The 14,284-nt window shown below is 37.0% G+C and overlaps 1 protein-coding gene across 1 annotated transcript; it reads left to right on the top strand.

Annotated features, from left to right (window-relative positions):
- Positions 1–614: 614 nt before the first annotated feature.
- On the top strand, positions 615–6,605 carry LOC122048732 (alpha carbonic anhydrase 7-like; the record flags this gene model as incomplete). Its single annotated transcript, XM_042610263.1, has 8 exons — positions 615–711; positions 783–1,000; positions 1,092–1,198; positions 1,268–1,370; positions 1,539–1,706; positions 2,078–2,131; positions 2,199–2,264; positions 6,597–6,605. Coding segments are annotated over exons 1-8 (822 nt in total), but the record flags the coding sequence as incomplete, so codon positions are not given.
- Positions 6,606–14,284: the final 7,679 nt, after the last annotated feature.

Here is a 14,284-nt window from a genome sequence, read left to right as displayed (position 1 = left end):
TGTCTAAGTGTGTGCAGGAGACCCTCGCCTCATCATCTCCGTCATCACCCCTCATCACTCACCCGTGAGAACTTTTCCAGTAGACGCCAGGTCAACAAGGCGTCTCTGCGACTTTCCGTCAACAGCGAGGACAACACGGTCAACCTCTGTCCGACTCAACTTCCGGACGGGATCAACCACCAATGACTAAGCCTTGACTATCTATGTTATTTGACTGAAACAGTAAGCATCCACATTAATTACAATATCTTCCCGTAATAGCATTCGTAATTATAGGAAATAATTAATTAAAATTTAATGTATAAAAAAAAAGGACAAAAAAAAGAGGAATAAATGTGCATGTAATGGTTGTCTTTCCCAGCGCAAGAACAACGTCCAGCAGTTTTATATGTAAGTAAATATTCTTACTGCACTCGCTGTGCAAGCAAGAAATCTACGCATCCCATAAAAAAAATATATAGAAATAAATCATGTGCAAAAAGAAAGATAGTAATCTCGGATCCCTTGCTTAGCTTGCTACTTTTTTTGATTCACTTTCTCTCTTCATTCCCGCTGATCTGTACATATATTTATGCGTCTTCTTCTTCGTTCTTGTGCAAAAAAATCGGTCATCAATGGCGGATCACAACATCAGACTCACGACCCTCTCTGCTTTCCTTGTCCTGTTCGTCCTCCTCCTGCAATCTCACATCGCAATCTCTCAACCAGTCGGTACGTGAGCAAACTTCACGGCTTAAAAATTTGAACTTGATGTGGATTTATGATCAAAAGCTTGATTGCAGCTGACAACATGGAGTTCGGCTACCAGAAAGGGAGTGAGTTGGGGCCAGAGAACTGGGGGCGCGTCCACAAGGAGTGGGCGGCCTGCGGTCAAGGCCGGATGCAGTCGCCTGTGGACCTCTCTGACGATCGCGTCGAGGTTCTGCCCCTCCTGGGCTTCCTCCGCAGTTCCTACCGCCCTGTCACTACCGTGCTCAAAAACCGCGGCCACGACATCATGGTCAGTGATCCATGAAAAAAAAAAAAATCGATTTTGGCCACGCCAAAAAGAGAAAGATGCGATTTTGATCCTGAATTTTTCAATCTGGCAGCTCCGGTTCGAAGGCAACGTTGGAGGTGTGCAGATCGACGGAATCGACTACGCTCTGAAGCAGCTGCACTGGCACTTGCCGACGGAGCACACCATCAACGGACGCAGGTGCGTCGATCCCCCTCCCTTCATCTCCAAACTCTTCGAATTCAACAAATCTGAGCAATCTTTTCGCAGGTTCGATATGGAGCTCCACATGGTTCATCAGAGCGCCGACAACCGCAATGCCGTCGTCGGCATTCTCTACACCCTCGGCCCCAGTGAACCCTTCCTTGCCAAGGTCCTTCATTCACATATATACGGTTTGGTTACGATGGGCGCTGAGTGCATGAAGGGCGTCTGGAATTGATCCGGGCACCCGACTGCACTCAGCAGCCTAACACCCAGGGATAACTGAAAAACTATTAAAATATTTCTCTTAAATTTTAAGTAAAATTTCTTGATGCAGATGGAGAAATACATCGATATGGTCAAAGACAGATATGAAGTAGAGGAAGCGGTGGGCATGGTGGATCCAAGCGAGATAGAGATAGGGAGCAATCAGTACTACAGATACACGGGCTCTTTAACCACACCCCCTTGCACTGAAGGTGTAGTTTGGACCATTATCAATGAGGTTAGTAAAAAAAAAAGTAAAAAATTGATGAATATTACTCAGATTTTCTATTTAAAATTAAAAATTTTTAAGTAGTAAAATTAATTTATTAAATTTAAATATCTATTTTTCACTATAAAATATATCAATTTCTATATAATTTATAATATCAATATTTTTTTCCCTTTCTTATGTAATATCTATTTTTTATTATTTAATTTATTCCTTTTATTTTTTCTCTCTTCTAAATTAAATAATATTTTAATATTTAAAAAATAAAATTTTATATTTAGAGAACTGACGTATATCCTATTAGATTTTAATCTCTATCTATTTTAATTTTATATTTAAGGCTCTGAGTTTAATTAGTAAGGGTGGTTGTGATTTTGCAGGTTAGAACAGTATCAAGCGAACAATTAAGATTTCTGAGCGAAGCTGTTCGCGATGTAAGTAATACTTTTTTTTTTAATCATTATTGATAAAGTAATTAAGGATAATTAATTTCACTTGCAGGACGCGTCGATGAATGCAAGGCCAGTGCAGGAGATCAACGATAGGCGAATAGGTTTATTTCGTCCAGCAGAAACAATAAAATTGATGATTTGATGGGTGTATTTTTATTTTTGTTTTTTTTTCTTGTTTTTATTCGATGAATAAATAAGAATAAGTGGTGGAATTAATTCTCTATAGGTCGAAAATGAGAAGGAATACAATTGAATTGAGACCACGTGAATTGGAGTCAGGTGGTGGTGGAACCGTTCGTTTGAATACGATCCGACCCGCCTAAATGTTTGGCCGGATACGGGTCGGCCTGGATTAAAGCATTGACATTTGAAAAAAATAAAAAAAATCTTTTCATTTTTTAAAAGGTTAATTATATTTTAAAATTAATCACGTCGATCGATGCAGAGAGTAAAATTCTAAAAAAAACAAAAAAAATTGGAAAAAATATCAAATTAACCCTTTATTCGGTTTATTCGGATGAGATGATTGAAAATTTATTAATGGAAGGAAGAGAAAGAGAAATATTTAGGTTACGTTTCATTTACGTATTTTTTTATTTTTATTTTATAAAAAAATACATATTTTTTTAAAAAATAAAAGATGACAATATAACATACATGTATTTATATTCTTCAGAAAATATGCTTTGGTAGGTGAAGGGAGAGGAACTAAATTGAGGGGGCGTTTGTTTCTTTTCTAGGAATAGAAATCGGAATGAGAATAATTATATTGTGGAATGGGAATGAGTATGAGCATGAATATCACTGTTAAAAGTAATGTTTGGTTAGATGCATATTTTCTATCGGAATAGATCAAAATTTCATTTTTTACCTTTAAAGGAAAATAAGAGAAAAAAATTAGATGTGAGAGAAAGATGAATGTGAGAGAAAAATATGATGGAATGATGAGAGAGAAAGTATGATGAGAGAGAAAGTATGATACGAGAGAAAGTGTAATGAGAAAGAATGAAGAGAGAGAAAATGCGATAAGAGAAAATGAGAAAAGAGAGTGTGATAGGAGAGAGCATGATGAGAGAAGATGAGAGAAAAAAATATGATGGGAGAGGATGAAGAGAGAGAAAATATAATGAGAAAAAATGAGGAGAGAGTGTGTGATGAGAGAAATTGAGGATAGAGAAAGTATGATGAAAGAGAAATTATGATGAGAGAGAAAGTGTGATGAGAAAAAAAGAAAATAGTGAGTGTGATGGGAGAGATTCAGAAGAGAGAAAGTGTGTTGAGGAAAAAAAAGGAGGGAGTGTGGCAAAAGGTGGAACCGCCACCCTAGCGGCCCCCTGGCCCTGGCCCCACAAGATTCCAGAGGGAGTAAATCACGGTTAATGCTGGGCAGGATAGGTGACTGGGGGTCGAAGGAAAAAAAAAACGAAAGTGTGATGAGAAAAAAAGAGACAAGAGAGTGTGATGGGAGAGATTGAAGAGAGAGAAAGTATGATGAGAGAGAAAGTATGATGAGAAAAAAGAAGGAAGAGAGTGCAATGGAAAAGTTTAAGGAGAGAGAAAGTATGATGAGAGAGAAAGTATTTTTGGAATATGGATCTTATGAAAAGTTTTTTTATTCACGATCAATGTTGGAGTTTTTTTATTCAAAGGTTGAAAGTGATTCTCTTAAATGCAAAAAGAAGATGGATCTTATGAAGACAAAATTGTATAAGCTTTTTGACCAGTATTCTGATACTAACTAGACAAGTTCTTCACAACCACAATCTTCTACCACACATACACTTTCGCAAAGTGTTGTAGTTAAATGAAAGAACAAAAGAATCTTTGATGTAAGTACTCTAATATTTTTTTCTTGTATTCTCTATTTTTTTTGTCACTACTATTCCAATTAATATAGGAAATGATGACATATGAGAGCCAAATAATTACAAGTGTTGGAAAATCTCAATTGGATCTTCATTTGGAGGAGTCAAAACTTGAATTTGTATATTATCAAGATTTGGATATTTTGGTGCATTGGAAGAATCAAAAGCATCGGTATCCAACTCTTGCACTAATGACATGTGATGTTTTAGCTATTCCTTTAACTACTGTCGCATCATAATTAGCTTTTTCCATTGGTGCTCGTGTGCTTATCAAGTATAGAAGTTGCACCCTTTATGAAAAAGTGCAAGCTCTTATTTGCATTCGCAATGAGCTACATGGTTATGCTATTGGTAATTTTGTTTATTTTAGTTATGTTCTTGACTTAGTTGATATTTTAGTTTATTGTTATTTTTTTTTTTTTAATGAAGACAATGCAAGTATCAAAATATCATTATCTATGCAAGAATCAAATACTCTAGAAGAGGATATCGATGAAGAAAAAGGAGATAAAGGAGAAGATTTTGATCGGGATGATGTTATTGATGAAATTTAAAAAATATTATATTATTTGTTTAGGTTCCTTCATTCAGAGAGTATTAGAGATATTGAACTTTCCATTTCAATTTTATTTTATGTTTTTAACTACTACGTAGTGACTAGTGTCATAGCGTGTTTGGTACTTTGGTTATTGCTATGTAATCTCTTAGGTCATAACTTTTAATTTTATGTGTTAGTATTATGGTGTGTTTGGTACTTTGGTTATTGCTATGTAATCTCTTAAATCTTAACTTTTAATTATTATGTGTTATAGTCTAAGTCTTGTAGTCATTGAAGAGTGAAGAATATGGGTTATGAATATGGAGTCTTCTTTGGAAATTTGGAATTTGGAAACATGTGATTTGGTGTTTTTCATGTTGATCGATTTTTTTTCATCTTTATCTTGATCGGTGGTTAGTACTTAGTATCAATCTAGTCCTTTTTGTAATTCAATTTTCTAAATAAACTAAAAATAGAATGAAACTTCAATAAGAAGTAAAATTAGCAAAGTTACTAACAATGTGTGGTGGGTGCTCATTGCTTAGACCACAGACCAAAGAGTTACCAGGTTAGGAGATTGCACTAAGTTCAAGGGAAATATGAATATCCCTCAATGTTGCTGTGTTGCAAGCGAACTTCGACCGTGATGGACTTGCTCCCAGAGTCCCAAGGGTCCCTTACAACCAGCAGATTGCTGACTGCTGTAAGGAAGGAGTGGCTGCATCCTACGGCCAGGATCTTGCCGTCGCAATCAAACTCAGTAAGCTTATCTGTTAGGAGTGATCATTTTTCATTGATCGGTTGTTTTTTATTTTTTTTATAGGCCCGCAGGTTGATCCGCCTAACCCATAACCCGCCTTGAGTTAGGTCGGATTGGAGATTTTATAGTCTGTCGGGATGGTGGGTCGGCTCGCCCCGCCAGATGTTGGGTTTTTGGTGAGTTGACCCATCCTACCGTGGGTTGGCCCGTTTGACAACTCTATTAGTAAGCTCTGTTGGAGTGTATACTGAGAGCCTAAGCTTTGTAAACATTCATTATGAATAAAGAATCACATTTGGTCTAATTATCTACATTTGTTTGTAGTTGTTCATTTAATTTATATTGTAGATAACATAGTATGTGGTGTCACATACAGAAGATGATGTTATCGGTACCTTATAAATTATAAACAGTAGCTCACGACCAGAATGGAAAGGAACAAACCATTAGAAAGTCGTAGTGTAATTAGGTATTAGTTTATCTTGACTATATAATTACACTAGTACACTCAGAGTGTATTGAGTAGGACCATTTGAGGTCGTTCCTTTTATACTGACTTTATAAAGGAACAAAGACCTCAGTTATTATGGAAGTGTGTGCTCTTAATCCTAATATAATAACAAGCACATATGTTTGATATTTATTTCTTTAATTTATCAATGGGTGAGATTTAGTTCGATGAATCAATAAACCCGATAAATTGGGAAATGGTATCACTCATAGTGTGTGTTGTTGATTATAGAAGGAAACCGTGTCCTAGTGATACTAGGTTGATAATGTCCTCAAGAGGAGCTCATAAAGATTGTCATGTTAAACCCTGCAGTGGACTTAGTCCGACATGATAATAAGGTTGAGTGGTACTACTCTTGGACTTAGATATTAATTAAATGAGTTGTCAGAACTCACTTAATTAGTGGACATTCGATATCTTAAACACAGGAGACTAACACACTCATAATAAGAAGGAGCCCAAAATGTAATTTGGGATTGGTGCGGTAGTTCAATGATAGTTCTCTAGTGGAATGAATTATCATTGATAAAATTAAGTTGTGTGTTCGGACGAACACGGGATGCTAATTTTATCGGAGACCAAACCAATTCCTCCTCTCGGTCCCTATCGTAGCCTCTTATTTATAGAGTACTATACCCACCTATACCCACCTTCTACACCCACCCAAAGGGGCGGCCAAGCTAGCTTGGGAATCAAGCTAGTAGGGCTGAGTATGATTTTGTGGTGGCCCTAGCTTGAACCCAAGCTAGTAGGGGCCAAATAAAATTAAAAAGAAATTTAATTTTAATTTTATTATTATGTGGAAGATATATTTTAAAGAGAATTAAAATTAAAATATCTCTCTTATAAAAGATCTACAAAAGATTAAAGAAAGAGATTAGATCTCTTTCCTTATTTGTAGATTGGAGAGATGTTTTATTTTCTCTTTAAAATTATTCACATGTTAATAAAATTAAAATTATAGATATTTCCTTTTATTAACCATGAAGAGATTTTAAAGAGAAATTTTATTTTTTAAAATTTCCGGAAACAAATTAGGAAGTTTTAATTGTTGATTGAAACTTGTCCTATTTGTCTTCCAATGATGTGGCCGGCCATCACAAATTAATTTGGGAAATTTTATTTTATTTCTCTCAATTAAATCATGTCAAGGAAATTAAGGAAAATTTATTTCCTAATTTGCCTAGGCCAAGGAATATAAAAGAAGGGGTGAGGGTGCCTTCACAAGAGACAACCTCTATTGTTTTCTCTCCCTCTTTCCTTGGTGTTGTGGCCGGCCATTACCCTCTCCCTCTCTTCCTCTTGTGGTGGCCGAACCTCTCCCTCTCCCTTGGAGTTCTTGTGGTGGCCGGATACTACTCGGAGAAGAAGAAGAAGAAGGAGAGAAAGCTAGCATCTCTTGGAGCTTGGTTAGTATTTTGTTTTTCCTCCTTGGTGAAGTTTCCCTTTGTGGCCGAACCTTGCTTGGAGGAGAAGAAGGTGGTTGGTGGTTTCTCATCTTGGAAGATCGTTGCCCACACAACGTCCGAGGTTAGAAGAGGAATACGGTAGAAGATCAAGAGATTTTTCTACAAGGTATAACTAGTAATTTCTATTTCCGCATCATGCTAGTTATTTATGGAAATAATACCAAATACAAGAGGCTTACGTTCTAGTATTTCGAATATGGTTTTTCGAAGTTGTGTTCTTTTGTTTCTTTCTTTTCCTTGTGATTTGATTGTTCTCTTTGGTTAACCTAAAGTTATTTTAGGAAATTAAATATTAGCTTTCTATTAAAGGTTTTGTCTAGTCGGTGGTGGTTGCTCCCATATCCAAGAAGGCCATGTGCCTCGCCACGTCGAACCTTTTATGGAAATTAATATTTAATGGAATTAATAACTTAAGGAGACTTGGGTCGAACGTGTTAAGTTCCGCAGGAGATCCAAGTCAAAACCTAAAAGAACAAATAGATTAAGTTTTGGATCAAATGTGTTAAGTTCCGCAGGCGATCCAAAATTTAATTTAAAAGAACACATGGTAGCTAGGAAAAGGTTCAGACCTTTGTACAAAATTTTTGTACAGTGGAACCTATAGGTTTTCCGAGTAGCAACCAACAATTGGTATTAGAGCTAGGGTTTTGCCTCTGTGTATTTGGTATTTAGTTTAATTATGCACATGTCATATATAATTTAGGCAGGATAATAGTAGGATGTGCTAACTTTGTGGATGCAGGATCCAACTATTATGGCTTTTAGTTAATTATGTGTGATTGGACCCTTGGACATGTCAAGGGCAATTTATATGTGTGTGCATGATTGTATTAAAATACAGGAGGCTGTATTTAGTTTTATTAGGATTTTATTTTGATCTAGATACATGTACATTCCTTTTATGGAATATAGGATCAAAAATGTAAAATTCTATTTATGTCGCGGATCGAATCTTGCAAAGCGTGGAACCTTCTAAGGACCAGAGGCGCAGCGGAACTAGGAGCAAGATGGATGCGACAGCTAGACCCGGTAGCGGTGGCCAAATATGGCAGCAGCTTGGGATGACAACACACGGAGGACAATTAGAGATAAAAGCCATAATAGTTGAAAATTAGATTTTCTATTTATTGCTTTTATATTGTGCTATGTGTGCATGTTAGTTTACAAGTTAAGTAGGCTAGCATAGTTAAAATTCCTCATTTATAAATAACTAAGTGGGAGAGGGATTTTTAAGTAAATCCCATGGTCTCCATTACTGGTTTGTAAGTGATGCAAACAAGCTTGCGCGTTGGCTCTGAGTGCCTTCCTCCATAACGGATGAGCTTGTTTGCGGATCACTAGAACAGACTTCCATTTTTGGATGACTATAGGAAGTTAATTAAGAGCGTGTGATCTTCCCCAACGGAAGGGGCATAATCTTATTAATGGACTTAGTGTCAAGTAATGGTATACACTTAGACACATCTAATAGTATCCTCCCCAACGGAGTCACTGCTATTATTTGTGTGACCAAATAATACCAACTATTAATTTTATTTGTCAAAAGTTAGGTTGACAAGATAATAAAATTAATGGGTTAAAACCCTCCTTTTTACAAATGTTGAATTTGTATACGTCCACACTAACGTGGCATACAAAATTCACGGTGTTTTAAGGTGTTGGTTAATTTAAAATAGTATTGTTTGAGGAATCAATATTATTCTAAATTTAGAGTTCTGACCAAAAGTTATTTGTGATTCTTAGGATGACTTTCAACCCATGTCCATCATACTTCAACAAAATAGACTTATTGGACCAAATTACATAGATTGGAAAAGAAACACGGATATTGTTCTTACTGCTGAAAGCTATAAATATGTATTGATGAGCATTGCCCTGATGCACCCATCGGTGAATCTACCCAAGAGGAGATTGAATATCATAGGAAATGGGTAAAAGCGAGATGAGATGGCGCGGTGTTACATTTTGGCTTCAATGTCAAATGTATTGCAACATCAACATAAAGATTTACCAACAACTTATGATATTATGAACAATCTCAAGGAACTCTTTGGTCATCGGGATAGGGCTTCTAGACAAGAAGCTATGAGAAAGATAATGACACCACCATGCAAGAGGGTACTCTGTAAGGGATCATATCCTAAACATGATGGCTTATCCGAACGAAATACTGATCCTTGGAGGAGAAATTGATGGGGAAACCCAGATCGATATGATCCTCAAACCCTACCTAGAAGTTTTGAGCGGTTCCTGAACTATAATATGAATAAAAGGATTTATTCATTAGGGAAACTACTGACAGAACTTCAAGCAGCAGAAGGGTTATTTCGTCACAATGCTCAAATTCACTATGTTGAAAATGGTTCTACTTCTAAACCGAAAGGTAAGAAGAAGAAGAAACAAAATGGTTCAGCAAAGAAAGTGAATAAATCTCAAGTACGGGATTTAAAGCTGGAATGCAAGCAGGCAGGACATTGGAAGGCGGATATCCTCGTAAGAACCAAAGCAAAGGTATATCTCATACTCTAGTTGTTGAAACATGTTTAGCGGTGTTATCTACCAGCACTGGTGTGTAGATACGGGAGCCATGATCATGTCTGCAATTCCTTGCAGGGTTCCAGGAAACCCGACTATCTGAAGGGAGATTACCGTCTACATGGGCAATGCTACTAAGGTGGCAGTTGTTGCAGTGGGAGGCGTCTACTTATCTTTTAGTAGAAATAGAAATTTGGTTTTAAGAAATTGTCTTTATGTACCCAGTTTAGAAAGAATTTAATTTCAGTTTCTAAACTGCTTTTAGATGGATATTCAGTTTCTTTCAGTAACGATGTAGTTATTAAAAGAAATAAAGTGATTATCTGTTACGGTGCATTAGTTGGCAATTTGTATATTTTAAATCCAAATTCTTCCACAAAGCAAAACACGGAAATTTATAATTCATCTTCTAATTCTAATAAGAGAAAAGAACCTTCAGAAATGAACCAAGCATATCTTTGGCATCTAAGGCTTGGTCATATTAACTTAAGTAGGATTCAGAGACTTATAGCCGATGGACTTTTAAGTTCATTAGAGTTGGAAAATTTTCCAACTTGTGAATCTTGCTTAGAAGGTAAAATGACCAAGAGGCCGTTCAAGGCCAAGGGTATAGAGCCAAAGAAGTGTTAGAGTTGGTTCACTCGGATTTGTGTGGTCCTATGTCCGTCCGGGCAAGAGGAGGTTTTGAATATTTTGTCTCTTTCATGAGCGATTATTCAAGATATGGATACATTTACCTAATGCGCATGTCCGAGTGCTTTGATAAGTTCAAAGAATACAAGGTGATGTGGAGAAACGACTAGGTAAAAGTATCAAGACACTACTGACGGATCGTGGTGGCGAATACCTCTTAGGAGAGTTTAGGAATTATTTATCGAGGTCGATCCCAATTGTGCGCACTGGAACACCCCAAGAATGGTGTAGCGAGCGAAGGAATAGGACTCTTATGGAGATGGTTAGATCAATGATGAGTTATTGAATTACCAAATTCGTTTTGGGGATATGCTCTGGAAACAGCAGTATGTTCGAACTTAGTACCTTCTAAATCAGTTTCTTCTACTCCCATAGAATTGTGGAATGGGCGAAAACCCGTCTAAGACATATTCGGATATGGGGTAGTCCACACATGTGCTGAAACCAGATCTTGATAAGTTAGAATCTCGTCAGAAGTTCGCGTGTTTGTAGGATATCCCAAAGGAACGAAAGGTGGTTTATTTTATAGTCCTAAAGACCGAAGGTCATTGTTAGCACCAATGCCCGCTTTTAGAAGAGGACTATATAATGGATCACAAGCCCGAGTAAAATTGTTTTAGAAGAACTTAGAGAGGACATGTCTACTTCATTAACAGGACAAGATGAAGTACCACAAGAGACCGCAACACGTGTCACACATGATACACAACCGCAGATGCCTCGTCGTAGTGGGAGGTTTGTAACTGAAAGATTCATGTTTTGGGAGAGTCTTGGACTTGATCCGGGTAAACATGAACACGATCCCGATCATATAATGAAGCACTCCAAGATATAGATCGACATCTTGGCAAAAGGCAATGAATTCTGAAATAGAGTCCATGTACTCTAATAAGGTCCGGAGCTTGTAGAACCACTGATGGTGTAAAAGCCGTTGGATGCAAGTGGATCTACAAAAGGAAAAGAGGGAGACGGGAAGGTAGAAACCTTCAAAGCTAGGCTTGTTGCGAAAGGGTACACTCGGAAAGAGGGAATCGATTATGAGGAAACCTTTTCACCGGTAGCCATGCTTAAGTCTATCCGGATACTCTTATCCATTCTGCTCATATGGATTATGAGATTTGGCAAATGGATGTCAAGACGACTTTCCTTAATGGAAGTCTTGAAGAGAACATCCATATGAAGCAACGAAGGATTTATTGAAAAGGCAAAGAGCATCTGGTATGCAAGCTCAATCGGTCCATTTATGGACTAAAGCAAGCTTCAAGGTCTTGGAACATCCGGTTTAATGAAGTAATCCAGTCATATGGATTTATTCAAAGTCCGGATGAGTCTTGTGTATATAAGAAGTGTAACGGAAACGTGGTGATATTTCTTGTACTATACGTAGATGATATTTTGTTAGTTGGCAACAATGTCAAGGTATTATCAGGCGCAAGGGTATGGTTGTCCAAACAATTTGATATGAAGGACTTAGGAGAATGTGCACACATTCTTGGGATCAAAGTTATAAGGGATCGCAAGAAAAGAATGTTGTGTCTATCCCAAGCTTCATATATAGATACAATCCTTGCTCGTTTTAGCATGCAAGACTCCAAGAAAGGTTTCTTACCTTTTAGACATGGAGTAGCTCTATCTAAAGAGATGTCTCCAAAGACATCAAAAGAGATAGAGGACATGAAAGCAGTTCCTTATGCTTCGGCTGTAGGAAGCCTAATGTATGCAATGCTATGTACGAGACCTGATATCTGTTTTGCCATGGGCATGGTTAGCAGATATCAGAGTAACCCTGGACAAGGACATTGGACTGCGGTAAAGCATATATTAAAGTACCTGAGAAGGACTAGGGATTATATGCTAGTTTACCAAGCAGATGATTTGCTCCCTGTGGGTTACACGGATTCAGATTTCCAATCAGATAGGGATAACAGTAAGTCTACATCAGGCTATGTGTTTACTTTAGGAGGTGGAGCCATTTCATGGAGGAGTGTTAAGCAGAAATGCGTTTCGGACTCAACCATGGAAGCGGAGTATGTAGCAGCCTCTGAGGCAGCTAAAGAAGCAGTATGGCTCAGGAACTTTCTAATGGACTTAGATGTGATTCCTGGTTTGCCCAAAATCATCACAATTTATTGTGATAATAGCAATGCAATTGCAAACTCGAAGGAACCACGAGCCCATAAGGCAAGTAAACATATAGAGCGCAAGTACCACTTGATAAGAGATATCGTGAAGCGAGGAGAAGTTGTCATCGCCAAGATTGCATCAGCGGATAACCTGGCAGATCCTTTCACTAAGGCCCTTCCGGCGAAAGCTTTCGATCGGCATGTGGAGGGAATGGGAATCAGATGTATGGTAGAAGATATGGCAGCTTAGTCATTAGTATAAGTGGGAGATTGTTGGAGTGTATACTGAGAGCCTAAGCTTTGTAAACATTCATTATGAATAAAGAATCACATTTGGTCTAATTATCTACATTTGTTTGTAGTTGTTCATTTAATTTATATTGTAGATAACATAGTATGTGGTGTCACATACAGAAGATGATGTTATCAGTACCTTATAAATTATAAACAGTAGCTCACGACCAGAATGGAAAGGAACAAACCATTAGAAAGTCGTAGTGTAATTAGGTATTAGTTTATCTTGACTATATAATTACACTAGTACACTCAGAGTGTATTGAGTAGGACCATTTGAGGTCGTTCCTTTTATACTGACTTTATAAAGGAACAAAGACCTCAGTTATTATGGAAGTGTGTGCTCTTAATCCTAATATAATAACAAGCACATATGTTTGATATTTATTTCTTTAATTTATCAATGGGTGAGATTTAGTTCGATGAATCAATAAACCCGATAAATTGGGAAATGGTATCACTCATAGTGTGTGTTGTTGATTATAGAAGGAAACTGTGTCCTAGTGATACTAGGTTGATAATGTCCTCAAGAGGAGCTCATAAAGATTGTCATGTTAAACCCTGCAGGTGGACTTAGTCCGACATGATAATAAGGTTGAGTGGTACTACTCTTGGACTTAGATATTAATTAAATGAGTTGTCGAACTCACTTAATTAGTGGACATTCGATATCTTAAACACAGGAGACTAACACACTCATAATAAGAAGGAGCCCAAAATGTAATTTGGGATTGGTGCGGTAGTTCAATGATAGTTCTCTAGTGGAATGAATTATCATTGATAAAATTAAGTTGTGTGTTGGCGAACACGGGATGCTTAATTTTATCGGGAGACCAAAACCAATTCCTCCTCTCGGTCCCTATCGTAGCCTCTTATTTATAGAGTACTATACCCACCTATACCCACCTTCTACACCCACCCAAAGGGGGCCGGCCAAGCTAGCTTGGGAATCAAGCTAGGGCCGGCCTAGGTATGATTTTGGTGGCCCTAGCTTGAACCCAAGCTAGTAGGGCCGGCCAAATAAAATTAAAAAAGAAATTTAATTTTAATTTTTATTATTATGTGGAAGATATATTTTAAAGAGAATTAAAATTAAAATATCTCTCTTATAAAAGATCTACAAAAGATTAAAGAAAGAGATTAGATCTCTTTCCTTATTTGTAGATTGGAGAGATGTTTTATTTTCTCTTTAAAATTATTCACATGTTAATAAAATTAAAATTATAGATATTTCCTTTTATTAACCATGAAGAGATTTTAAAGAGAAATTTTATTTTTTAAAATTTCCGGAAACAAATTAGGAAGTTTTAATTGTTGATTGAAACTTGTCCTATTTGTCTTCCAATG

This window comes from Zingiber officinale, chromosome 2B (genome assembly GCF_018446385.1).
Source record: "Zingiber officinale cultivar Zhangliang chromosome 2B, Zo_v1.1, whole genome shotgun sequence".
Taxonomy (NCBI): Eukaryota; Viridiplantae; Streptophyta; class Magnoliopsida; order Zingiberales; family Zingiberaceae; genus Zingiber; species Zingiber officinale.
Note: the sequence above shows the minus strand (reverse complement) of the source record. Positions and strands in the feature narration are given on the sequence as shown.